Source organism: Mobula hypostoma, chromosome 11 (genome assembly GCF_963921235.1).
Source record: "Mobula hypostoma chromosome 11, sMobHyp1.1, whole genome shotgun sequence".
Classification (NCBI taxonomy): domain Eukaryota; kingdom Metazoa; phylum Chordata; class Chondrichthyes; order Myliobatiformes; family Myliobatidae; genus Mobula; species Mobula hypostoma.
The window spans coordinates 51,570,937-51,597,415 of NC_086107.1; the positions used below are offsets into that span (position 1 = coordinate 51,570,937).

General features: G+C 40.2%; 1 protein-coding gene across 3 annotated transcripts in view; it reads left to right on the plus strand.

Annotated features, from left to right (window-relative positions):
- The window catches only part of syt7a (synaptotagmin VIIa), a 572,706-nt gene that overhangs the window by 520,517 nt on the left and 25,710 nt on the right, over nt 1-26,479 (plus strand). For all 3 annotated transcript variants that reach the window (XM_063062024.1, XM_063062025.1, XM_063062026.1), the window contains 2 exons: nt 13,950-14,214; nt 23,184-23,353. In XM_063062024.1, the coding sequence (XP_062918094.1) occupies nt 13,950-14,214; nt 23,184-23,353 (435 nt within the window). The remainder of the gene's footprint in view (nt 1-13,949; nt 14,215-23,183; nt 23,354-26,479) is intronic.

Sequence of the window (26,479 nt, forward strand, 5' to 3'; positions counted from 1 at the left end):
CCAGTGAGAAGGTCACTTCAATTAAACTAGATTGTGATCAATTAACTATTGAAAGAAAAGAATTCAATAAATATTTGCAGTAGTACAGAAGCTGCAGAGAAAGTACTTTATGATTAAATCTGTTGACCTTTAATTAAATACAGCTCATTTTATTGGTCATTTTTGTACAGCAGGGTTTGGACAATTCTTGGAACTGAATCTCTGCTCTTCTTTGAACCCATCTAACAGTGTCAGTTTCATGCCCTTCCTTCCCTGATGTGGGCTGTTAAATTGGAAATGATTGAAGTTTGATGCAGAGATAAGCAGAGTCAGTCACAGACACTGGCATCAAATGCATTGTGCAGAACTAGGCCATGCGGCACACTTAGTCTGCTCCATTTTTAACACTTCTCTCATGTGTTCCATCCTCCTAATGGTGTGCATTCTGGACAATTGCCCTGTCCCTCTAGTATTCATCAAAGCTTGAATATCTTAGCTCTATCTGCTTGAATTGTTCACATGAAATGAACTTCAAAATACCACATTTGCCTTCATTCTAGACCATTGTTCTGTAAGTTGTTCCCAGGTTTGGTCTAATAAACTTCAGTGTAAGCTCAACACTGCTGTATTATTTTTGAACTGAAATCAGGTATTTTGTTCTTATTCTTTTTGTCCTTATTAACATGCTGCTACTTTAGTAACTTATGCTTTGTAATCACGGATTTTACAGTTCAGAAATAGGTTTATTTTGCCTAATAGGTCTTTATCAATAACTTCATATCAGTCAAACTTCTTTGTTCTTTAGCTTCCAATGAATGACTCCATATTCCTCGAAATATACTATACTGTTTTTAAATTCATTCATAGGATGTGGGCATCGCCAGCTAAGCCAGGATTTATTGCCCATCCCTAGTTGCCCTTGAGAAGGTGGTGATGAGCTGCCTTCTTGAACCACTGCAGTCCCTGAGGTGCAGGTACACCCACAGTGCTGTTAGGGAAGGAATTTCATGATTTTGACCCAATGGCAATTAAGGAATGGCAATATGTTTCCAAGTCAGGATGATGAGTGACTTGGAGGGGTATTTCCAAGTGGTGGTGTTCCCAGGTATCTGCTGTTCTCATTCTTCTACATGGCAATGGTTGTGAGTATGGAAGGTGCTGCCTTAGGAACTTTGCTGTGTTGTGTTACGTACCCCATAACTGGGTTGCCAAACCAGCAGAAATGGATCACTCAGTTGGAGTCTGGAGTACTAGAACTAAGAAAGTTTTATTAAAGAAACAAGCAACACAGTAATCAAAAGGATAATAAATGCAACAGTTCAGCGATGATAAACACACATGTGCACAGAATTAAGATAACAGCATCAATCAAGCTCTATCGTTGTCTAAGGGTAAATGACCAAATTTCAAAGTGACTCAAAGTTCAGTCCAGTTTAGTAGTTCAGTTCGCAGTAATCATTGCCATGGCGATGGACAATGTGGGGGGAGAGAGAGAGGGAACAGGAACAACTGATCATTCAGACACGGCTTCCACTCACAGACCGGCGATATGGCTCACAAGCAGCTTTTGGGCGGGTCCTTGGTGATGTCACCTGAGGTCACCGACTGTGACCCCTCCTCCAGATGCGGTCGATCCTCTGCAGTGAACCCGGCACCCAGGCAAGGGCGGACACACACCGGGTTCCCGCTGATCGTACCTTTCCACCCTGGCCGTTGTCTGATACTTCCCACCGACTCGTGAGAGGCGTACCACTTCCAGGGTCTCGTTACCTCGGGTGGCGTGTGTGCTCTGCCTTAGCGAACCGGTCCCTTTTTATCCCCTTGCTGGGGTATCGCCTGTCCATCACTTCAAACAGTTCAAGGTTCAAAAGGGGGGAGCCGCTCCAGACAGCTCTCTCTCCCCCGTCCCTTCATTACACATCTCCAGACGCTGCTCCATTGTTCCTTATCTCTCCTTCCCCTGGGGACAGGTGGCAGACCACTTGCTGATGTCACTGATGCTAACCCAGGCCAGCAAACATCTTAATTTTATGTGTATTCTCGTCACAGTTGTTACAGTACACCTTGTAGATATTACACACTGCTGCAACTGCTCATCAATGGTGGAGGGACTGGATGTTTGTGGAAGGGGTACCAATGAAATGGGATGCCTTGTACTGGATAGTGTCAAGCTTCTTGAGTGTTGATGGAGCTGCTCTCATCCAGGCAAGTGGCGAGTATTCCATTACACTCCTGGCCAGAGCCTTGTAGATAGTGGACAGGCTTTGGCGAGTCAGGAGGTGAGTTACATGCCGCAGAATTCCTAGCCTTTGACCTGCTCTGGTAGCCACGGTGTTTATATGGCTAGACCAGTTCAGTTTCCTGTCAATGGTAACCCCAGGATGTTAATAGTAGGGGATTTAGTGATGGTGATGCCACTGCATGTCAAGGGATGATGGTTGGAGCCTCTCTTTTTGGAGATGGTCATTGCCTGGCACGTGTGTGTCTCAGCTGTTACTTGCCACCTGTCAGCCCAAGCCTGGATCTTGTCCAGATCCTGTAGTATTTTGGTACACCATATGAATTTAATACCATATGTTCTACTTGATAACTTTATGTATTTTGAGGCTCTTTTCCATGCGGTTATCTATAATCCTGCTCCCTGCACCAAATCTGCATTAGCTAATCCTATATCAACAACTTCCAAGTTCAAATGATTAATGTACGAGAGTGATCGCAGAGGGGTCCCCTTGCTTCTATTCTTCTCATTTTCTGTCAGGTCACTTCCTAATTTGACCCTACTTTGAAGCATCTTTCAAATGTTTTGGCTACCTGATGCCAGACATCACGTGTCATGAATCTTTTCAAGAACCTCAGTAAAGCACTGAAAGTGCATGTATGATATCTCCACAAGGCCATTTTTTTTAAATATCAGAAAGGTTGGTGCAACCTGGCCTTTCTTTTATAATCCATGCAGACCATTTATAAATATTGACTTACCTGATCAATTACCAAAGATACTAATTCATCTCCTGATGTTGAATTTAGGATAATCCTTTGATCCTCAGGTCTACAGTTCTCTAAGCAAAAACCAGATCTCATGTTTAAGATGGGCATTGGATTTGCCATCCACCAATATTCTTAAACTAATCGTTTAGAATTGCTTTATTTTAGCACAGAATCTAACTGATGTTTCTGCTACTCCATTATAAATATTTGTGTATCTGTGGATGGATTCCCATTGGAGTTACTAAGAGTTATTAATCATCTCAGCTGAAATACCTCCCATTTGTGTGTGGATGGGCCCAGGAGGGTATCAGAGCGGCAAGGCCTGGGTCCGAGAGTGAGGAACAACCCGCTGTTTGGCCAATTTGAGTGCTGGACCAGATTGAAAAGGTCAGGGTGTTGGGGCCAGAAGCAAAGGAGGGGCCAGTGTTCAGCTCTCTGTTCAAGAAGCTTACTCATTTCTGCACTGAACTGAGGCTGTGGCCTGCAACAATTGTCTTCAGCACGACGGCCTTGAGTGTACGTGAACTAGCTGCAGAAGCTTTGATTATGACTGTGTGAATACAATACGGCGACCATGAGAATGTAATACGACTATGGGAATGCAACTGTGAGAATGTGGAAGCCAGGTGGACACGGGCAGGGCTCGTGAAGAGTGACGTCATGTGATGATTGACTCAGTGATTTGAGCTGCTGCTAATGTATGGGTCCACTTACTGCAACATTTCCTATCAGTGGAGTGGGTATAAAAATAGAGCGTTTTGGGGCTTGAGATTAGTCTTTGAAGTTTCCCTGATGGGCTCATGGTGAACGGCACCTTGGATCGAGTAAGAGGTGTGTGGCAGGAAGAGGGACTTGCACACAACTAGGTTGTGTTTTCATGCTTGCCATTCTGTCCTAATAAATAGTGTGCTGTAATTCTAAGTAGATCATTGGAATTTGTATCTTTCTGCCTACGAAAGCAAATCTGCAAAACTTTCAGGTGTAAAGTAACCTGTCGAAGCAATCATGATATTATATTAGTTATATTATATTACTGATGGGCTTTCAAACTCTTTAAGCAAAGGATCAAACCTGATCTGGCTTTGGTTCTCACAGCTAATTATCATAACATGTGGGATATTTAACCATTAGACTCCAAATTAGTCTTGTACTCATTTTGGTGGGGGTTCTTTGTATGTTTTATTTTACTCTGCATTAATAGTAGGAAAATTTGGCCTCTTCAATTCATTTTGACTTTATTTCCTGCTTGAGTATAAATAGAAGCATAGAGGTAAAAAAAAAACACAGATGGTTGGAAATCTGAAATAAAAATGGAAAATGCTGGAACCACTCAACAAGTGGTGGAAAAAGAGGCAGAGTTAATGGATGTTCTCTGACCTGAAGTGTTAATTGTTTCTTTATTCATAATACAATTATATCCAAGAAACAAGGAAGACAGCACTCTTATATTTCAGTCTAAGAGTGGAAAATAGTTTTGAAGAAGTCAATGACAGAATTTCTAGGGATAAAATATTTTAATATTTTACAAAATTCAAATTTCAGAAGTTCAAAATAAATTTATTATCAAAGTACATGTATGTCACCATATATTACTCTGAGATTCGTTTTCTTGCAGGCATTCACAGTAGCTAAAAAGAAACACAACAGAGTCAATGAAAAACTGCATACAACAAAGTCGGGCAAACAATCAATGCGCAAAAACAATAAACTGTGCAAATATAAAAAGTGAAGAAAACAGAAAAATAATAAATAAATAGGCAATGAGTATCAAGAACATGAATTGTAGAGTCCTTGAAAGTGAGGCAATATCTTGTGGAAGCATTTCAGTGCTGGGGTGAGTGAAGCTGAGTGAAGTTATTCCCTCTGGTTCAAGACTGAGGAGAGTGTGTTTTTGAAAGTTGTGTCGTTTCAGTTTCCAAGGATAACTGTTTTTGCAAATAAGAATAAGAAATAACCTATCTCGCACCATAAAATTTGGGAAAAGTGCAAAATACACTCAGTGGCCACTTTATTGGGTATCTCCTGCACCTAATAAAGAGCCCACAGAGTATATGTTTGTGTTCTTCTGCTGCTGTAGCCGAGCCACTCCAAGGTTGAATGTGCTGTGCTTTCAGAGACGTTCTTTTGCACACCTTTTATGTAACACATGGTTATTTTAGTTACTATCACCTTCCTGTCAGCTTGAACCTATCTGGCCATTCTCTTCTGATCACTCTCATTAACAAGACATTTTCGTCCACAGAACTACCACTTAACTGTGTATTTTTTTTTGTTTATCACACCATTCTCTGTAAACTCCAGAGACTGTTTTGAGTGAAAATCTCAAGAGATCAACAGTTTCTGAATACTCAAACCACTCCATCTGGCACTACCAATCATTCCACAGTCAAAGTCACTTAAATCACATTTCTTCCCCATTGTGATCTTTGGTCTAAACAACTAAACCTCTTTACCATGTCTGCATGCTTTTATGCATTGAGCTGCGGTCACATGATTAGCTGATTAGATATTTGCATTGATGTATAGGTGAATCTTATAAAGTGGCCACTAGTGCACAAATAATAGATGCAAGAAATTTTAGTTTAAAATGTATCATTATAGCAAAAAATAAACACAGCAGGGTTCTCACTGCTTAAACTCATTAGTAGCGCAACTACCCTGAAGGTTCAGTTGGTAACTATGTTATCTAACATGGAACTGAAACACTGAGGCTAGGAACATACACAAAATGCTGGAGGAACTCAACATCTTTGGGAATGAATAAGCAGAAGAAGTATTTATTCTTTTCCAAGGATACTGCCTGACCCGTTGAGTCCCTCCAGCATTTTGTGTGTGCTGCATCGGATTTCCAGCATCTACAGAATTGCTTGTGTTTAGAACTGAGACTGGAAGTCCAAATTTCCAAATTTGGTTCTCGGTCCATGGTGCCTTTGCAAGGTTAGTGGAATAAATATAAGAGCCTCCACTATTCTCTTTGGGGAGTCCCTGTCTTCCCGAGAAATACTTAATGATCAAAAAAGATTTTTTCATGAAATAAGTACTGAGCTATTTCCTCTTTTTTTTATATGATGCCTACACACTTCCTCCAAATAGTGTCATAGAGCAGTACAACAGGAATACAGGCCCTTCAGCCCAACAAGTCCATGCCAACTATGCTAGCCCCCCAATTTCCTATGTTTCCCCACATCCACCTAAGTCCTGCCCTTCCATGTACCTTGTTAAATGATGCAATTGTACCTGCTTCAACTACTTCTTCTAGCAGCTCATTCTACCTGCTCTGGTCCTGTTTAAACCCTTTCCCTCTCACCCTACATCTATGCATCTAGTTTTGGATTTCCCTACCCTGGGGAAAAGACTGTTACCATCCACCTTATCTACGCCCATTAGTCTCCTACTTGCCAAGGAATAAAACCTCCCTATAACTCAGACCTTGTAACATCCTCGTAAATCTTTTGTTCACTCTTTCCAGATTAACCATTTCCTTAACAAGGTATCCCAAACTGTACATAATACTTCAAGTGTGGCCTCAGCAATGACATAGAACAGCAACATAATGTCCCAGTCCAATAATCAGTTCCACTTTCAATGATCTATGCTCATGTAACCCCAAGTCACTGTGTTCCTTTGCGCTTTCTAGTGCCCTACCATTCATAGTTTAAGTCCTATGTTGGTTTGAGTTTTCAAAAGGCATCATCTAACATCTGTATTAATATCTGTTTGCCACTACTCAGCCCTCTCCCCTAAATGATCAAGTGAAAACTGTATAGCCATAGCCCTCTCTTTGGGAACATGATTGAAATCAATCTGTACCATTCAGCAGATGGCAATGCTCAAGACATCAATGAAACAGTTAATTGGGCAAGAAAATTGGATAAGTCCCCAATAGAATGGAAGTTCCCAATTGTATTGCATTCATAGAATATAGTTCCACAGGCTGTATTACTTCAGTAAAAGTACTTTGAGATCTGTATATCAGGCAATTCTGCAGGTATTTGGAATGAGATGTGCATATTAATTCAGAAAACATTGAAATGAAGACTGGGACTGAAAACAGTCGAGAAGCTGTCTTCAGATTCAGCAATTAAAACATAGATAACATCACAAATGTACGTATAATGTAGAAAACTGCAAACACTGCAAAACTGAAATACAAGCCAGCAAATTCTGAAAATATGCAGCTGTTCGGCAAATGGAGGAAAATGTAAGAAATTTGGGTCAGGATTTATCTTTCCTACTTAAAACTGATGAATAATCTGCTAATATAAACGTGAGGAGAGACTAATGCCGGAAATTCCAGAGGTTAATAGGCTGAATGCATTGAATATCTCTTCAGGACATCAAAACATAAACAGAGTGATGGCTTAGCAGACCATGGAGACTGCATCGGGACCAGAAATAGGCAAAGAGAAAGGCCAACAAACTAATGAATGTGTCATAGTTAGCTGCAAGGAAAGCGCAAAGTATTTGGAAGTGGACCGAGCAAAGTGAAAAGGTGATGAGCCAGTGCATCAGACAGAGTGAAACATGAACAGTTTGAGAACCAGAATGAACCACGAACCACATTGAGCAAAGAGGTAATGGGACGGCAACAGAGGCATTGAGGTAGCAGGATGATCCTGTCTGGATGCAGATCTGAAAGAAACACACCAGTGTGGAGCTTAAGTGAATCTGAAAGGAACATATCTGCATGGAGTTCAAGCAGATCTGGAAGGGTGACAAACTAGCACACCGCATCAGGTGTATCATGAGCAAAGTGAGACCATGGAAAGTGAAGAGAGTGGGGTCAAGGAAGCAGGTACAATGTGAGTAAGTTGGGTAAGTGTAGATAGGTATAAAGGCAGCTTGGATGTGGTAGGCTGACAAGCTGCTTTCTGTGCTGTATGACTGTAATCATGCTGAGATAATGGATGGCTTTACACAGTATAAAAAGAGCTAAGATAATGAGGTAAGGAAAAGAACTGTTTGAAATACCCAAGTTAGGCTGCACCTGGGGAAAAAGTAGTACAGTACTTCAATTTTATATGTTTGGAATATAGTGAAAGGCCATTGCAGAATTAAAGGATGAAAGGTTTTGCAGTAATGTATTTGACATTCAGAATAAGCTGGTGAAACCAACAGGTCGACCACGATAAAGCTAGAAATGGCATTTAATGATTGCTGTCTTTCTTTAGGCGTTGTGGCAGAGCAGGTGTTAACACTCTAGGAACGTTATTATGTTTTTAATAAGAAGTATTCGCTGGTGTTGCTGTTACTGCTGCACACCACACTGTTACGGCTGCAGATCTCACAGGTGAGATGAGAATAATGATGTCACGAGCCATGATGACTTAGTGAGTGTGTATTTGTGCTCTAGCCCCATAATGATTGGCTACTTGATCAATCATTACGGGCCTTCAGCCGCCACATCACCTGAGAAACTGATCTAGCAAGAAATCATCTATTTTCTTATGGTAATTGAAAAGTGTAGAATTTATTGAAAGTTCATTTTTGCAGAAAGCATCCTGAAAACACAAATTTAAAATGATTGAAAGCTTAAAAGGTCCAATCATTTATTGAAGCATTAACAGTGGTTTTCATCAATATATATTAATTCTCAGGAATGCAAAATGTATGAACAAATGCATGCTATGTAAATTTTACACATGGACTGACAGCAGGATTAATTAATTTATTTTGAATGTGTGAATGGGATACAAGTTGGGCATACCTCATGATTCCAACTCTTTAACACCAAGTATGTACATTTTGGGTTTTAGTGAAAGGATTTACTACAAAACTTAATTTTTAAATATTCATAGGGTATCTGCATTTGTCACAGTTATCTTTCTCCACACATGAGCAAAAGTGATTAAAAGTCAAAAAGTTCAGTACATTTGCAGAGCAAAATTTAAGATGCTATAAGAATGCAAGAGTGTCTTTTCTTTAAAGTTCAGAATTACTGCCATTAGAATTGAAAATAGTTTAATTTCAAAGAGCTGGATGTTTTATAACAGATCCCAACATTGTTGTCATAGTTGCTTGAATGTTATTTCATTTATTTCTTCTGGTAATGATTTATTTCATTTTCAGCCTTTCTATTGGGATATTTTACTCATGTAATAAGATTAGCCATGTAGTTGCTTTTCTAGTACCAAAATATCTTTGAAGGATAGTATTGAATATTACACAGAAGAAAATTATTAAACTATTGAACTGTCCATCACTACATACTGTCATTCCCAATGTTCATCATGACTTCACCTGCTATTATAGTCCTTGTACAATGGCAGAGGAAGTCATGATGAACATTCATGGTACTCAGAAATATCCATTGCACGCCTTCAGGAACAGTGATTTATAGATTCTAAGTAAAGGAGCAATTTGCTTTCCCAGTGCTTTTTTTAAGGATAAAACTACAGCAGCAATGTTTGTGGTTCAAGGTTGTATCTTCAAGGTTGTATATTCACTATGATCATTAGTACAGAAGTGTCATTAGAATAATAGAACCATAGAACATTACAGCACAGAAAACAGGCCATTCGGCCCTTCTAGTCTGTGCCGAAACATTATTCTGCTAATCCCATTGACCTGCATCCATTCCATAACCCTCCAGGCATCTCCCATCCATGTACCTATCCAATTTATTCTTAAAACTTAAGAGTGAGCCCGCATTTACCATGTCAGGTGGCAACTCGTTCCACACTCCCATCACCCTCTGAGTGAAGAAGTTCCCCCTAATGTACCCCTAAACTTTTCCCCTTTCACCCTAAAGCCATATCCTCTTGTATTTATCTCTCCTAATCTAACAGGAAAGAGCCTATTCACATTTACTCTGTCTATACCCCTCATAATTTTGTAAACTTCTATCATATCTCCCCTTACTCTTCACTTTCCAAGGACTAAAGTCCTAACCTGTTCAGTCTTTCCCTGTAACTCAACTCCTGAAGACCCAGCAACATCCAAGTAAATCTTCTCTACAATTCTAGTTGGGAATAGATTTTACAAAATATTGCAGATTTGATTGTTTCTGACATACCAGAAGCAAAATAAGGTTTAGTCTTACATTTAATACCTTTTGATTGTTATGTCATTTGCTTCATTCACATATTTCACCAACAATATGAAGAATTTTAGTAGATATTTTTCCCCTATAGAGACAGCCTTCGTACTTTTGCGGGTGATATCTGGTTTGCAGCATTGCCCAACAAAAAGCATTACCAACTCTGACTTGCACAATGAGGCAAACTACTGTATCTTGTAATCACTATGGTGATGAATGGTGCAAGAATAAATCTGCTTGTCAGTTCAGCAGGAGGACATTATATAAATCAGTACTGGACATTAGTACTGGCAGATTACCATGATTTCCCATCCATGCTTTCACCATTTGGAGGACAGCATTCTCTAATCCTGTCGCCACTGGTGTCCCAGATTGGAACAAAAGTTCTGGAGCATCTCTCTCTGCAGTTCCAAGTCCCAACACTTATAATACTCACCCTCATTGAATGATATTTGCTTTTTGTGTTTAATCAATTTTACATTAGAAGTCCCATCCTGGTTTTCAAATCATATCACCTATTCAGTGAAAAATCTTCTACATTCCTACATCCCAACCTGCTTTTTCATTATCTATGTGTTTCTGAGGTACTTCTTGATCCAGCTGTTGCTACCTTATTAAACCAATGACAATTTATGCTCTTTGACACAGATCCTTTTCTCTTTCCCCAGGAAACCGTAACCTTTCTATGGACTATTGATGTGAGTTGTAGACACACAGGATAGCAAAAACATAAAATGTGTTACATTGAGGGTATCCAATGGAAAAACAAGATTTAGTATTGCAATTTAAAACTGATTACACATTAATTATCTCTGCTAATTGATATTTTCAAGACCTCTCCTTTCAGGATTATTTCGTAAACTTCCAAGTCATACTGAAAGTCAGAGAACATGCTTTCATGTGTATCTTGTAATTTCTGCACTTGAACTACTTTTCCCCTCTCCTCTTGTGGAGATATCCATTCATATTGAGGTTTAATACCATGGAAATCAGCAGATTTCAAGTGCTTCACCCAAAAATTTCTTGACGCATGAACTTGAGGAATGTGATCAACTAATAGATTCTGAAAGATAGAGCTGTCTTCGAAAACAAATCCTGTTTTCATTAAATAACCTGCTCCATTTTCAGCAATGCATTTTATGCACCTTAAAAAATCTCCTTTACTTCCATCAATGACAATAAGAAAATGTCAGAAAAAGATCCACAAGATGGTTACTGCATGGAATGAGGCCATTTGGTGCATTGAATCTAAAAGAGCTTTATGCAGGGAATCCTAGCTCATCCCATTCCACCACTCTCACCACAGTCCTGCAGTAGAGAAGGTGCAGGGGAGATTTACTAGGAAACTGCCTGGATTAGAGAACATTTCTTATAAGGGAAGTTTGAGTGAGCTTGGGCTTTTCTTTTTGGAACAAAGGAGGATGGCAGACTACTTGATGTAGGTGAATAAGATTTTAAGAGGCATAGATAGAGAGGACAGCCAGTGCCTTTCCCTTTTTCACAGGGTGACAATGGCTAATACCGATTGACATCCTTTTTAGGTGAGTGGAAGAATCTATAGTGGAGATGTCAGAAGTAGGTTTTTATTACACAGAGTGGTAAGTGTCTGAAATGTAAAGCTGGGGGTGGTGGTTGAGGTTGATGCATTAGGGACATTTAAGAGACTCTGATAGGCACATGTAAGAAAAATGGAGGGTTATGGGCTACAGAGGAGCAATGGAGTCGATTGGATTGGTGGAGGCTAGAATGTTAGCACAATATCATGGGCCAAAGGGACTGTACTCTTCTATGTTCTCTGTTCCATCCCCTCTAAATCTCTTCCCCCTATCCTCAACCTATCTATTTTTATCTATGATATGGAGAAGGGTCTGCTCTATCTATATCACTCGTAGTTTTATATAAAGTCAATCATATATCCTATTACGTTCTCTGCTCCAAAAGGAACAGACCTAACCTTTTCAGTTTCTCTTCGTATCTGAACTGCTCCATCCTAGGCAACTTCTGTCTACTTCTACATTGAAAACCTCTCCTGGACACAACCTTAAAAATTCTGCTCCATCTTAGCTTTCAAAGCTATGACGTGAACTGTTCTATGTAGTCAACAAAAAAACAGGCATAGCTGGAGACAATGCTGGTGCCCATGGCTACCCTTCAAGTCTGGAAAAAGTGGGAGGAGCCAAAGAAAAAATTGTTGAGGGTGGGGACCAGTTCTGCCAGATGGAAGAGGGTGGTGGTGCTGGAAAGGAACTGGTTGGTTCTTTTATTGAGAAAGAAACAGAGAGCTTTAAGGCCTTCTTGAGGGGGTTAGAAGTATATAGGAACTAGACATCCATGGTGAAAAGGAGGTGGTCAGGGCAGTGAATTGGAAGTTAGCAAGGCGATTAAGAACATTGGAAGTGGCGCGGATGCAGATGGGAAGGTATTGAACCAAGGGGGATAAAATGAAGTCAAGGTATGAAGACACAAATTCAATGGGGCAGGAGCAAGCAGAGAAAATGGGCCTACCCTGAGAGTCAGGTTTGTAAGATCCGGAGAATTTCAACTCACGTTACTTTTGTTTTCTTTCCTTGAACTTGTTGCCTGACTTACACAGTAATGCTGGTATATATAATGAACTTGACAATAACCACTTTGATGCTTTTGACCTCGCAAGAGATAATAGTACTGAAACTGCATATTATGTTTTAATATTCAAAACCACATAATAATGAATAATCGATAGACACTTGGACAGGTAAATGGATAGGAAAGGTTCATAGAGATATGGGCCAAACACAAATATATGGGATTAGCCGAGGTAGACAGATTGGTCAGCATTGATTAGCTGATCTCAAAAGCCCATTTCTATATTGCATACTTTCATGAATCTATATTCACAGCGACCCCAATAATGTTTCTGAGTTCAATTGAGTTTTATTTCAAAATGGATACTAGAATGAACATGATTGAGGCTCCTTCACTTCCAGGTATGGACATAAGGGACCAAAAGCGATATACAGTCGGCCCTCCGTATCCGCGGATTCAACCAACCGTGGATTGAAAATATTTGAAAAAGAAGTCCAGAAAGTTCCAAAAAGCAAAACTATGCTGAATCCACACGAGTGAAGTGATGTATAGGCATACCCTGCTGTAGCTTCCAGCCATTTCACAGATCCTCAGTCTCTCTCCAGAACTCGTTGTTTGAGCATTGTTCGCCTCGCATCTCGTTCGTTCGCTACTTGTGTTGTGAGCGAGAGGAAGGAGATTAAGGCTAGTAAGGGATGGCTGGCTAGCTATGTAAAGCGCTACAGCCTCAAGAACTTAAATATCACGGGAGAATCAGCATCGGCTGATGCCGAGGCAGCATCAGCATTCCCAGAAGAGCGATGATGATTGCACAGACTTTTTTTTCTTGTCATTATTCCCTAAACTATACAGTATAACAATTATTTACATAGAATTTACATTGTATTATGTACTATCAGTAATCTAGAGATGATCTAAAGTATATGGGAGGATGTGCATAAGGGACTTGAGCATCAGCAGATCTTGGTATCCGCGGGGGCTCCTGGAATCATTCCCCCGCAGATACCGAGGGACGACTATATGCGATATATGTAATATCACATTAAATATTCAAATAAGTACTATAAGCTGTTTTTAAATAAATGCATGCTATTCCCTTTACTGTTATACAGCTTTCCAAGGTGCCACAGTGGAGCAATCAAATAAAATTTACATTGACCCATGTAAAATTACATGGACAAATTAAGAAACGTCTGGTATAGAGATGCTTGGGTAGAAAACATTTAAAATGGGTGTAAAATAAATCCTCTTTCAACATCATATACAGAATCAGATGAATAGCCTACCAGAAATTTAAAACTTAACATGATTTTTTTGGATGAAAAAAGAATTTACTGTATCATTTATTTTCAGATTTATTTATATTTTTCTTTCCTAGCTGTCACCAGGTTCTGAGGATGACCATGAGGGAAGTTCACGTGAGAACCTTGGTCGTATTCAGTTTAGTGTCGGGTACAACTTCCAAGAATCCACCTTCACCGTTAAAATAATGAAGGCTGTGGAGCTCCCGGCAAAGGACTTCAGTGGTACCAGTGATCCATTTGTTAAAATCTACCTGCTCCCTGACAAAAAACACAAGTTGGAAACTAAAGTGAAAAGAAAGAATTTAAATCCACATTGGAACGAGACATTCCTTTTTGAAGGTGAGGCTGTCGTACTTGTCAATTCATTGTTGATTGTTTATTATAATTTCTAAGGCAGAATGACAAAGTGCTGTGCAGAACATTGCAATCAATTGATGCTCCAGATGACCTGATCCATCTGGGCCACATTTCTTACATGTGTTGTCAATGAGTTATACGTCAAGTCAGTTAGAACCACACAGATCTTTAGATGTGAGCAAGCAAGAATGTATAATATAATTGAGTGACTAATACAGAAGATTAATAAATATATAGGGGGAATTATTGAGAGTGTCTAGTAACTTAACAATACTGTGAGTTTTACACTTCCTTTATGTCTCAGCAAAATTATATCTCAAATAAACAGCATGCAGTGTGAAGCCTTGCCCGTGTAATCTCTGTCAAAAGGAGTAGCAATGAAATTTATAGAGGATAGACTGACCAGAGCATTTGGAGCTGCAGATGGAACAGCCAGGAGGCTGAGAAAGCTGTAAAGGGTACATAGGTACTGAACGAGAGGTGACGAGTAGCCATCAGGAAGGACAGGCTAGTGGTGCAGATGTTCCCTGTGGTCATTTCTCTCACTAGCAAATGTATCCTATTGGTTGCACTTGAGGGAAATGGCCTCCGGGGGGAGAGCAGCACTGGCAGTCTAATTTGTGGCACCATAGTAGGCACAGTTGTATTCGGGTAGGGTGGAATAGACTGGGACAGCTGTAGCAGTAAGGGTTTCTATTGTAAAGAGGGGTGGGTGAGATACCAGGTTGCTATGTTGCCTCCCCGATGTCAGAGTCAAGGACGTCTTGCAGCGCTGCAGGACATTATGTAAAGGGAGGGTGAACAACAGAAGCTGTGGTACTCATTGGCACCACACATAGGGAGGAAAAGGGAGGAGGTCCAGTAAAATGCACTTAAGGGTCTAGTTAGCGGTTTAAAGAGAAGATACTCAAAGTTTATAGTCTCTGGATTGCTTCAGGTGCCATGAGACAGTGAGTATAGGAACAGAGGGATAGGGTGACTGAGGGCTGGTACATGAGGATGGGCTTTAGGTGCCTAGGTCATTGGATCTGTTTCTCAGGGCGGTGGGACCTGTACAAATGGGACAAGTTACACATTAACCGGAGTAGAAGTTGCTCATGCTCTAGGGGAAGGTTTAAACTTAGAGAGGAGATGGAATAAGAGCTCAGAGAGATACAATCACCTAGAATGAAAGGAGTATGACTAATACAGTAGAAAACCCAAACATTTACTCAATGTCTTTGATATTGTTGTCATCACTGAAGACATAATTAAAGGATGTGCAGGACTGACAAATCAGTATTCTAGAGTATAACATTTTCATGTGAAATGGAGGAGGGAGTAAAAGGAGTGGAAGTATAATACTGTTAGCCAAAGATTGCAATGCTTCAGTGCTGCAAGAAGGCTCTTCAAATGCGGCCAAATGGGTAGAGATTAAAAACAAAAAGGGCATCATTACTTGGCTGGGGAAATATTAAACACTTCCCAAATCATCAGAAGATAGAACAAAACATATGTGGAGAGATATCAGAGCAGATGGAATACAAAGTTATTGTAATTGTGGATTTCTATTTCTTAAATATTAACTGGAATTGCCAGAGCATTGAAGGCTAAGATGAAGTAGAAACAACCTCTGCCTTAAATATACCCAATGATTTGGCCTCCTGTGGCAATGATTCCCACAGATTCACCACTCTCTAGCCAAAGTAAATGAATGTCCCTCTATTCTGAGTCTGTGTCCTCTGGTCCTAGATTCCCACACCATAGGAAATATCCTCTCAATATCCAGTCCATTAAAGCCTTTCAATATTCGATAGGTTTCAGTGAGATGCCTCCTTATTCTTCCAAATTCCAGAGAGCATAGGCACAGAGCCAATAATTTGTCATCATATAGTAAACCTTTCATTCCCAGAAATATTCTTGTGAACCTCCTCTCACCCTCTCCAATGTCATCACATTCTTTCTTCGATAAGGGACCCAAATCTGCTCCCAATACTCCAAGTGAGTCCTTAGCAGTGCCTTATAAAGCCTCAACATTCCACCCTTGCTTTTATATTCTAGTCATCTTGAAATGAATGCTAACATTGCATTTGCCTTCCTCACCACTGACTCGACTGCTAATTAACCTTTAAGGCATTCTGCATGATGACTTCCAAGTCCCTTTGCACCTCACATTTTTGAATGTTCCTTTCATTTATAAAATAGTCTGCTTTTGTTTATTCTACCAAAGTGCATGACCATACACTTCCCAATACTGTATTCCATCTGTCACTTTGCCCATTCTCCTAATCTAAGTCCTTCTGCAGACTCCCTACTTCCTCAACACTACGTGCCTCTTCACCTATCTTTGTATTGGTGAAGACTTGGGCACAAAGCCATCAATTCCATCATCCAAATCATTGACATAAAAAGTAAAGAAAAGTGGTGCCAGCACAGACCCCTGTGGAACCCATCAGTCATCAGCAGCCAACCAGTAAAGGCTCTCTTTATTTGCACTCTTTGTCTCCGGCCAATCAGCCAATGTTCTATCCATGCTGGTATCTTCCCTGTAATATCATGGGCTGTTACCTCATTAAGCACCCTCATGTGCAACACGTTGTCAAAGGCCTTCTGAAAACCCAAGTACACACATCCACCAATTCTCTTTTGTCTATCCTGCTTGTTACTTCTTCAAAGAATTCCAACAGATTTGTCAGGCAAGATTTTCCCTTAAGGAAACCTTGCTGACTTCAGTCTGTTTTATCATATACCTCCAAGCACCCCAAAACCACATCCTTAACAATCAACTTCAACATAATCCCAACCATTGAGATCAAGCTAACTGGCCTATAATTTCCTTTCTTCTGCCTCTCTCCGTTCTTGAAGAGTGGTGATATTTGCAATTTTCCAGTCCTCTGGAGCCATGCCAGAATCTATGGGTTCTTGAAAGATCATTACTAATGCCTCCATAATCTTTTTATCCACCTCCTTCAGAACTCTGGAGTGCAAGCCCTCCAGTGCAGGTGATTTATCCAGCATTAGACCTTTCAGTTTTCCAAACACTTCCTCCCTAGTAGTGGCAACTTTACTCACTTCTGCCCCCGACACTCTCGAACGTCCAGCATTCTGGTTGTGTCTTCCACAGTGAAAACTGATACAAAATACTTAATCAGTTTGTCCCCCATTACTACCTCTCCAGCGTCATTTTTCAGCAGTCCAATATCAACTCTTGACTCTCTTGAGCTCTTTATATATCTGAAGAAACTTTTGGCATCTCTTTAATATTATTGGCTAACGTAGCTTCATATTCCATGTTTTTTTCCTTATGGTTTTTTTAGTTGCCTTCTGTTTTTAGGAGCTTCCCAATCCTCTAACTTCCCACTAATTTTTGCTCTATTATAGGCCCTCTCTTGTGCTTTTATGTTGGCTTTGACTTCCCTTGTCAGCCACGGTGGCATCATTCCTACTTCTTCTTTAGGACGTACATATTCTGCGCCTTCTACAGGATACACGGTATAGACCAGTGCCCTGAGTTTTATGGTCCGTACATTAATAGTGCATGGATGTCGTCCTGGAGCCACGTTTCTGCAAGGACAGCCCGCAGCAGTTCACACATAGACAAATGCAATCCAGCTTGTCTCCCAGCAAGCCAACACTGAGGGTGGGTTGGGGTGGGGGGAGGGAGCCAGGAATCCAGCAGTACACAGTCAAGTTCAGCGTCTCTTTCACCAGTGGTCGCAACACTTCCCCTAAAAGTAGCTTGTGAGACACAGACTATCCTGAGTATCCTTAATAGGATTATGCATCTCCTAATGCTCATAATCATGTCCATAAGAATACACTCCATTAGTTCGCCAGCGCTGATCATAAGTCACTGGGCATTAATTCCCAGGATTATCTCCATTACTTTTCTCTGAGAAGGGATAACATTTACCATCCTACAGTGCTCTGGTACTAATCCTATGGCCAGTGATGATACAGAGATCATTTTCAAAGCTGTAGCAGCCTCTTTCATCACTTCATGTCTGACCCTGGGGACTTACCTGTCCTAATGTTTATTAAAAGCTCCAACACTGCCTCTTTCTTAACTTCAACATGCTTCAGCACGTTATCCACTTCTATGCTGGTTTATATTCATCAAGATCATTCTCCCTGGTGACCACTGAAGCAAAGGATTTGCTAAGGATCTTCCTAACCCTGATAGGTCCTTCCCTCACTCAAGTCATCCTTCTGTTCTTCTTGTACATGTAGAATGTCTTGGGGTTTTCCTTAATCCCATTTGCCAAGGCTTTCTCATCTCCTTTTCTAGCTCTCCAAAGTCCACTCTTAAGTTCCTTCCTGGCTACCTTATATCTCTCAATGCCCTGTCTGATCTTTGGTTCCTAAATTTTAAACATGCCTCTTCCTCTTAGAGTAGTTGTTTCTCCTCTCTTATCAACCACGGTTCCTTCACCCTATCATATTTTCCCTGTTTCAATGGGACCCCATCCTGGATCCCATGCAAACACTCCCTAAACAACCTTCACATTTCCACTGTGCATTTCCCTGAGAGCATCTCCTCCCAATTTATTCTCCCAAGTTACTGCTAAATAACCTCATAATTATGTGTGTCAAAAAATACGGTGTCAAAATGTCAAAATTCCTTTCTGGGCACACCAAACAAATCCTGCCCCATCTTACCCTTGTGCATTCAGGACGTGCTAATCCATATCAGGAAAGTTGAAGTTGGCCATGACAACAACCCTATCTTTTTTGCACCTTTCCAAAATCTGCCTACTAATCTGTTCCTCAGATGTTAGTGTCTCTGTTCCTTTTGGGGTCTTTTTTGTGAGGGGGTTCTTTTTCACTCTGACAGTTGTAACTATCTAGAAAGAACTGCTTGAGTCAGTGCTTTCTAGATACTGAAAACTGGGTCACTGACAGTACTTGTGTAGTGTCTGGATGTGCATTTGAATTGCCTTGGCGTAGCAAGCTATAGGCCAGTGATTGGGTGCTGGGGCTAATACAGAAAGTTGTCCATTGGTTGGTGTGGATGAGTTAGGTTGAATGGTCTGTTTCAATTTTGTACAACTCTATGATTAATGTAAGATATTAAACAATTACATTGTTAATAAATAAAGTCAGTGTAATGCTGTTTTTGTCATGTATGGGTCAGGCACTTGTGGGAAAGCAGATTTTTTTAAAATAGTGGTGGATTTTGAAGCCATTGAATGTCATATAACTGAGTTATACAAATAGGCTAAGAAACTGGGCTTCTAGTGCTAAAATTTGTTGTTTTAGGTTCAGAAGACTTTCATATCTAATGTGATACTGTCATCTAATGGCAAAACATGAATACTACACTGTATTAGAATTTTACCAACAGAAATAATGCTTTGCAACACGTACACAAAAAATGCTGGTGAACGCAGCAGGCCAGGCAGCATCTATAGGAAGAGGTACAGTCGCCGTTTTGGGCCGACACTCTTTGTCAGGACTAACAGAAAGAAGAGATAGTAAGAGATTTGAAAGGGGGAGGGTGAGAGGGAGATCCGAAATGATAGGAGAAGACAGGAGGGGGAGGGATGGAGCTAAGAGCTGGAAAGTTGATTGGCAAAAGGGATACGAGGCTGGAGAAGGGAGAGGATCATGGGACAGGAAGCCTAGGGAGAAAGAAAGGGGGAGGGGAGCCCAGAGGATGGAGAGCAGGCAAGGAGTATTGTGGGAGGGACAGAGGGAGAAAAAAAGAGAGAGAAAATAAGGGGGGAATAAAAAAATAACAATCAATAAATAAATAAATAAGGGATGGGGAACAAAAGGGAGGAGGGGCATTAACGGAAGTTAGAGAAGTCAATATTCATGCCATCAGGTTGGAGGCTACCCAGACGGAATATAAGGTGCTGTTCCTCCAACCTGAGTGTGGCTTCATTTTGACAGTAAAGGAGACCGTGGATGGACATATCAGAATGGGAATGGGACGTGGAATTAAAATGTGTGGCCATTGGGAGATCCTGCTTTCTCTGGCGGATGCAGCGTATATGTTCAGCCTTGTATCCCTTTTGCCAATCAACTTTCCAGCTCTCAGCTCCATCCCTCCCCCTCCTGTCTTCTCCTATCATTTCGGATCTCCCCTCCCCCTCCCACTTTAAAATCTTTTACTATCTCTTCTTTCATTTAGTCCTGATGAAGGGTCTCGGCCCAAAACAGTGACTGTACCTCTTCCTAGAGATGCTGCCTGGCCTGCTGCGTTCACCAGCATTTTTTGTGTGTGTTGTTTGAATATCCAGCATCTGCAGATTTATCCCACTATCCAATAGAGGAAGCTGGACATTGGACAGAATTGGATGTTTCCTCTCTGTCCCAAAACAAAACTGTCTATTTTTCTGCTTTGCACCTACCTGATTCTGTTTGATGAGAATTACTCAACACCCATGTTGGTTACATAGACTCTCCTCCCATGGACCAGATTCTCCACCACTAGATGTAAGAAAGTCTCACAATTTAAAAATGTTGGAGCAGTGAAAGTAAATCTCATTTTGATTCGTACTTTTCACCATATGAGCATATCCCGAATTTCAGAAAATTTTTCACCCCTTTGTCTGGGTACTTCTTATTTCTCTGCTAAATCAATCTTGCTGCCAACCAAAGCAGTGGTAACATTATTGCTAGCATATTGCTCAGTCTTCCTCAGCCATTTATGAAGACAATGAAAAGAATTCTTCACAGGTGATATCATAATTAGTATTAATACAGTATAAAACCATTTTACTGGAAATATTAACCCACAAATTTCAAACATCCTGTTGCTTCCATTTAAATAGTGGACAAAGACAGTAATACGTAGAAGTCCAAACACCATCTGAACATTCTTGCTGGAAGGTATCTGTGATCTCTGAATAAGGGTTGCCAAAATACTGTGGCATTTTGGCAGCTTTCATATTGGACTTAAATGAAAACTATTTGAGAATCTTTTGTTTTTGATTTTTAATAGTTGAATGATACAGAGGGTTCCCATTTGAAGATGTAAATTCAAGTCAAACAAAGAAACAGAACACCCTTAATTAAAGGCAAGAGCTCTCAACAAAGCAGCAGTTTCAAAGTGCCACAGGGTACAATCAGCTTTTAAAGATGTTCTTAAATGCACAGCACTGTTTCTTTGCCTTCAGCAAATTAAATTAAGCCCATACAAACCATAAATTATTCACGTACATACACAAAATTATGCATTCACATCACTCCTTACATCAATGCAGAGTTATGAATTTAAATGGTCTTATGTTCCCTGGATCTCTTTGTTGCCTCGCCCTTTGCGGCAAAATGTTCTTTACATTTCTGAAGTACCCACTTCAGTAGATCCCTTCTTCAGCTAAGCTTCCAACCCTTTTAATGGCTGCTTCAGCATAATTGTCTCCATAACTTTGATCACATTGTTTTCGATGTACTGGATCATTAGTGTCACCAGTGTGCATTAAGCCTACCGTACAAAACTCGACACAAAAAAACATTAGTTCTTATTAATAACTGCATCAAATCTTTCTTTCTTTTTAAATATTTTTATTAATTTTCCAAAATTATAAACAGAATAACGATGTTGATATAGAGAGATTGGAATAATCTTATTGTTGATAAGCATGTACTAAAAAGATTTCAAATAATACAAATATAATAGACTTTCAAACTCTTGATATAATTAATCATAGAGAAAAAAGAAATAAAAAGAAAAAAAAACACAAAGAAAACCCCCCCAAAAAAACAAAAAAAACTAAATACTAAACCCAAAAAAAAGCAAACAAAACAAGGCGAGACCATTATCTTAAATCGAACACGTTCAGTAATGTCATCAACTCCACTCTTCTATTCATATATTTTAAGTTAGTAAGAGGGATTTGGAAAGGTCAGCATCAAATCTAATAGCACATTTTATTTAGTATATGGACCCAGTTGCAACATTCTATACCTGGCTGGTTTTAATGCTCTCCATATTGCATGTGTGCTTCCATCAATTGTTGACAATGTTCGGTCACCTCTAGGGGGAAGAAGCCCCTGAACAATGTCCTGGGCATGCAGTAGCATGTGGTGTGGAATCTAGTCTTACCAGCAATGAATCCATGTTGTCCAAGGGATTTCATATCACTTCAAAAATAGAACCGATAGAATCAGCATGCCAGAGTAAAATGAATATTAAAATAACTTTTATTACTATTTATTTTGTCTTCTATTGTTTTATATCTTCACAATCTCACCATCAAACAAGTACTTATGTTATATTGTCTCTCATGTTCTCTCTCTCTGTTTGAGATGTTTCAACTGCCAGTGTTAATTGAAAAATAATATGAAAGCAATAATTATATTGTATGTATGATGTTTTGAAATTTTGACACAATGCATCATAACTGCTACATCAAATACTGTATGAATCAGAGGATAAATTGCACTTTCATTGGTGAGTTGTTACTGCATGATATACTTGTATAGTGTTGCTACTAAAGCCTGTCTCAAGATACTTGTAGCTATTTATATGCACCCTTGAGCTTTACATACAGACTTAACAATCTGGTCAACAGAATCTTTATTGCACATGAGTTTTTAACTATTAAAGAGGTAATAGAGAGATGCCCATTTAGAACAGAGATGAAAAGAAACCTCTTTAGCCAGAGGGCAGTGAATTTGTGGAATTCATTGCCAGGGACGGCTGTGGAGGCCAAGTCATAGAGTATATTTAAAGCAGGGATTGATAGGTTCTTGATCAGTAAGGGCATCAAATGTTATGGGGAGAAAGCAGGATAATGGGATTGAGATGGAAAATAAATCATCATGATTGAATAATGAGCAGATTAGATGGGCTGAGTGGCCTAATTCTGCTCCTTTGTCTTACGGTCTTCCAGTCTAAATTTGCACATGAAAGCTTTATACTCCCAAGAATTACATTTTCCTGAATTGTCAAAGGCAGCTACAATGTGTTTCTGTATCTCCCTCTAATGATATAGCTGTCCCCTTACATTTTCACCCTTTAGGGTTCCCCTACGAGAAAGTGGTGCAGCGAGTTCTCTACCTCCAAGTCCTTGATTATGATCGTTTCAGTCGAAATGATCCGATTGGAGAGGTATCATTACCGTTGAACAAGGTGGACTTGACGCAGACACAGACATTCTGGAAAGAACTAAAGCCATGCAGTGATGGAAGTGTAAGTAATGCTCAGCCTTACTTCACATTGGCCCTGTTGTACAGCTTTTAGCACATGGTGCAAGTATACTGTCACAGCAGTTACATAGCTGGATGGTGATTGTAATGAAATTGTTGCTGTGGATTCCTCATCTGTCATGACATAATATGTAGAGAAACAGAGGGAAGCACTGAAAACTTTGTACATTTCATCAAGCATCAAATTCATCATGCATGATCAACACTCTTATTCACACATACTACACTGCTTCCCAGTATAAAAGAAAAGAATGAGATTAGTGTTACAATATTTTATACACTTAATGTGTAATTTCTTAAGCTTTGAATTATTGTGTATCTTTGTACGTTTGTAAATGCATTGAATTTGCTTCAACTTACTTTATTACCACATCCTTGTGAGGAAGGCAGCATCAAGGGCAACTGGGAAAGCAACCACACCTTCAAAGTTTTAACACTGTCTACAGGTGAAGTGTCACTCAGATGATGAACAAGGTATCCTAACTATAGACATCATAATGTTGTATATCTCAATCCTGCCTCCTTTAAACCTCCTCTGCTACAAAGCAAGCAGACCTAGCCTCTCCAATCTCTCCTCATTACAGAACTGCTCCCTCCCAGGCAGTGTCCTGGTGAAATCTGGAGTAACATACAAAGGAGCTTGTTCTGACAGGTAAGGTGGAAGAACTTTGGACTTGGATAGCAATGTGGGACTGGGATATTATAGCAATTACAGAAACATAGTCAAGGAGGAAAGGGAAGGGGTGTGTTTTTGATTAGGAAATATGTCACAACAAAGGTCAGAAATGAAATTACTGAAGCATCATTCAGTGAGATTTTACGGGTGGAGCTGAGAAATAGGAAAGAAGTGATCACATTTTTCAGTTGAACTAGATCCCCAAGTCATCTATGGGAATTAGAAGGAAAAAAATAGTGTATGCAAAGAGATTGTGTAAAATTGTAAGAATAATGGTGTTGTATTAGGGGATTTTAACTTTCCTAACATAGTCTGGGACTGCCATTCTGATGGGCTAGAATTTGCTAGTGCATTCTGGAAACTTTCCTTGGGCAATGTATGTAGGACCCTACTAGGCAGAGGGAAAAGCTGTATGTACTTTTGGGTAATAGGACTGGGCAACTGACTTAAGTGTTGGTGGGGGAGCACTCTAGGACCGGTGATCATAGTTTTATTAGTTTTAAAATGTTTATAGGAAGGGGCAGAGCTGGTCCACAAGTTCAGGTTCTAAATTTGGGCAAGCAAATTTTGATTGTATGAGGTAGGAACTTGCTAAGGTTGATTGGAGTAGTTTGTGGGCAAGGGGACAACTGGCAAGTGCGAGGCTTTTAAAATGTAAGACTGAGAGATCAAGATCCGTGTGTTCCTGTTACAGTGAAGGGCAAGGCTGGTAGAAGTAGGGAACCCTGGATGACAAGCAATATTGAATCCCTGGCCAGGAAAAAGGAGGCATGGGTCAGATACAGGCAACTGGAAGCAGAGAAGACAGAAGTGTACTCGAGAGTGAAATCAGGAGGGCAACAAGGAGGCATTAGATAACCTTGGCAGAGATGATTAAGGAAAGAACCAGGAGAAGATGGGTGAGGTCCTGAATGAATATTCCTCTTTTGTTTTCACCATGGAGAAAGACACGAAAAAAACGGAACTCAGAAGAGTAAATGGGGATGCCTTGAGATTAGTCTACATTACAGTAAAGGAGCTGGATGTCTTAACATTATTAATGTAATCAAATCTCCAGGGCCTGACCAAGAACACTATGGAACACTAGAGAATGAATTGTGGTAGTCCTGGCCTAGATATTTGTAACATTGTTAGTCACGGGTGAGATGCTGGTAGACTGGAGGTAGCAAGTGTTGTGTCTTTATCTAAGAAGAGCAGTATAGAAAGACTGGGGAACCATAAGTCAATAAGTCTAACATCCATGTTGAAATCTGAATCAGAATCAGGTTTATTATCACCAGCATGTGGCCTGAAATTTGTTAACAGCAGCAGCAATTCAATGCAATACATAATCTAGCAGAGAAAAACAATAATAATAAATAAAATAAAAATAATAATAATCATAATAAATGAACAAGTAAATCAATTATGTATATTGAAAAGATTTTTTAGAAACATGCAAAAACAGAAATACTGTATATCTTGCCTTCTTTATATCTACATCAATATGTTGGGACCAAGTTAGATCCTCAGAGATCTTGACACCCAGGAGCTTGAACTCTCCACTTCTGATCCCTCTATAAGGACTGGTACGTGTTCCTTCATCTTACCTTTCCTGAAGTCTACAATCAGCTCTTTCGTCTTACTGACATTGAGTTCCAGGTTGTTGGTGCATCACCACTCCACTAGTTGGCATATCTCACTCCTGTATGCCCTCTCATCACCACCTGAGATTCTACCAACAATGGTTGTATCATCAGCAAATTTATAGATGGTATTTGAGCTGTGCCTAGCGACGCAGTCATGTATATATAGAGAGTAGAGCAGTGGGCTAAGCACACACCCCTGAGGTGCACCAATGTTGATCGTCAGCAAGGAGGATATGTTATCACCAATCTGCACAGATTGCGGTCTTCCGGTTAGGAAGTCAAGGATCCAATTGCAGGGGGAGGTGCAGAGGTCCAGGAAATGAGATGAGATGCCCAAGAAAGTGGATGAGAGTAGGGTGGTAGATGCCATTTACAGTATATGGACTTCAGTAAGGCCTTTGATAAGGTTCCACATGGTAGGCTGTTCTGGAAGATTAGATCGCAAGAAATCCAGGGAGAGCTGCCTAAATGGATACGCAGTTGTCATGATGGTAGGAAGCCAAGGTCGACGGTGGAAGGTTGTTTCTCAGAGTGGAGGCCGATGACTAGTGGTGTGCCTCAGGGGTCAGTGCTGGGACTGTTGTCCAATGGTTCCATTTAATATCGGAGAATGAATACAGTACACAACCTGAAATTCTTACTCTTCACAGACTTCCACAAAACAGAAGAAAAACTCCAAAGAATGAATGACAGAAAACGTTAGAAGCCAAAGGCCCTCTACCTCCCACGCACAAGCTGCAGCAAAAACATCAATCTTCCCCCTCCCACTCTCTCCACTTGCTCCAGCAAAAACATCCACCCCACC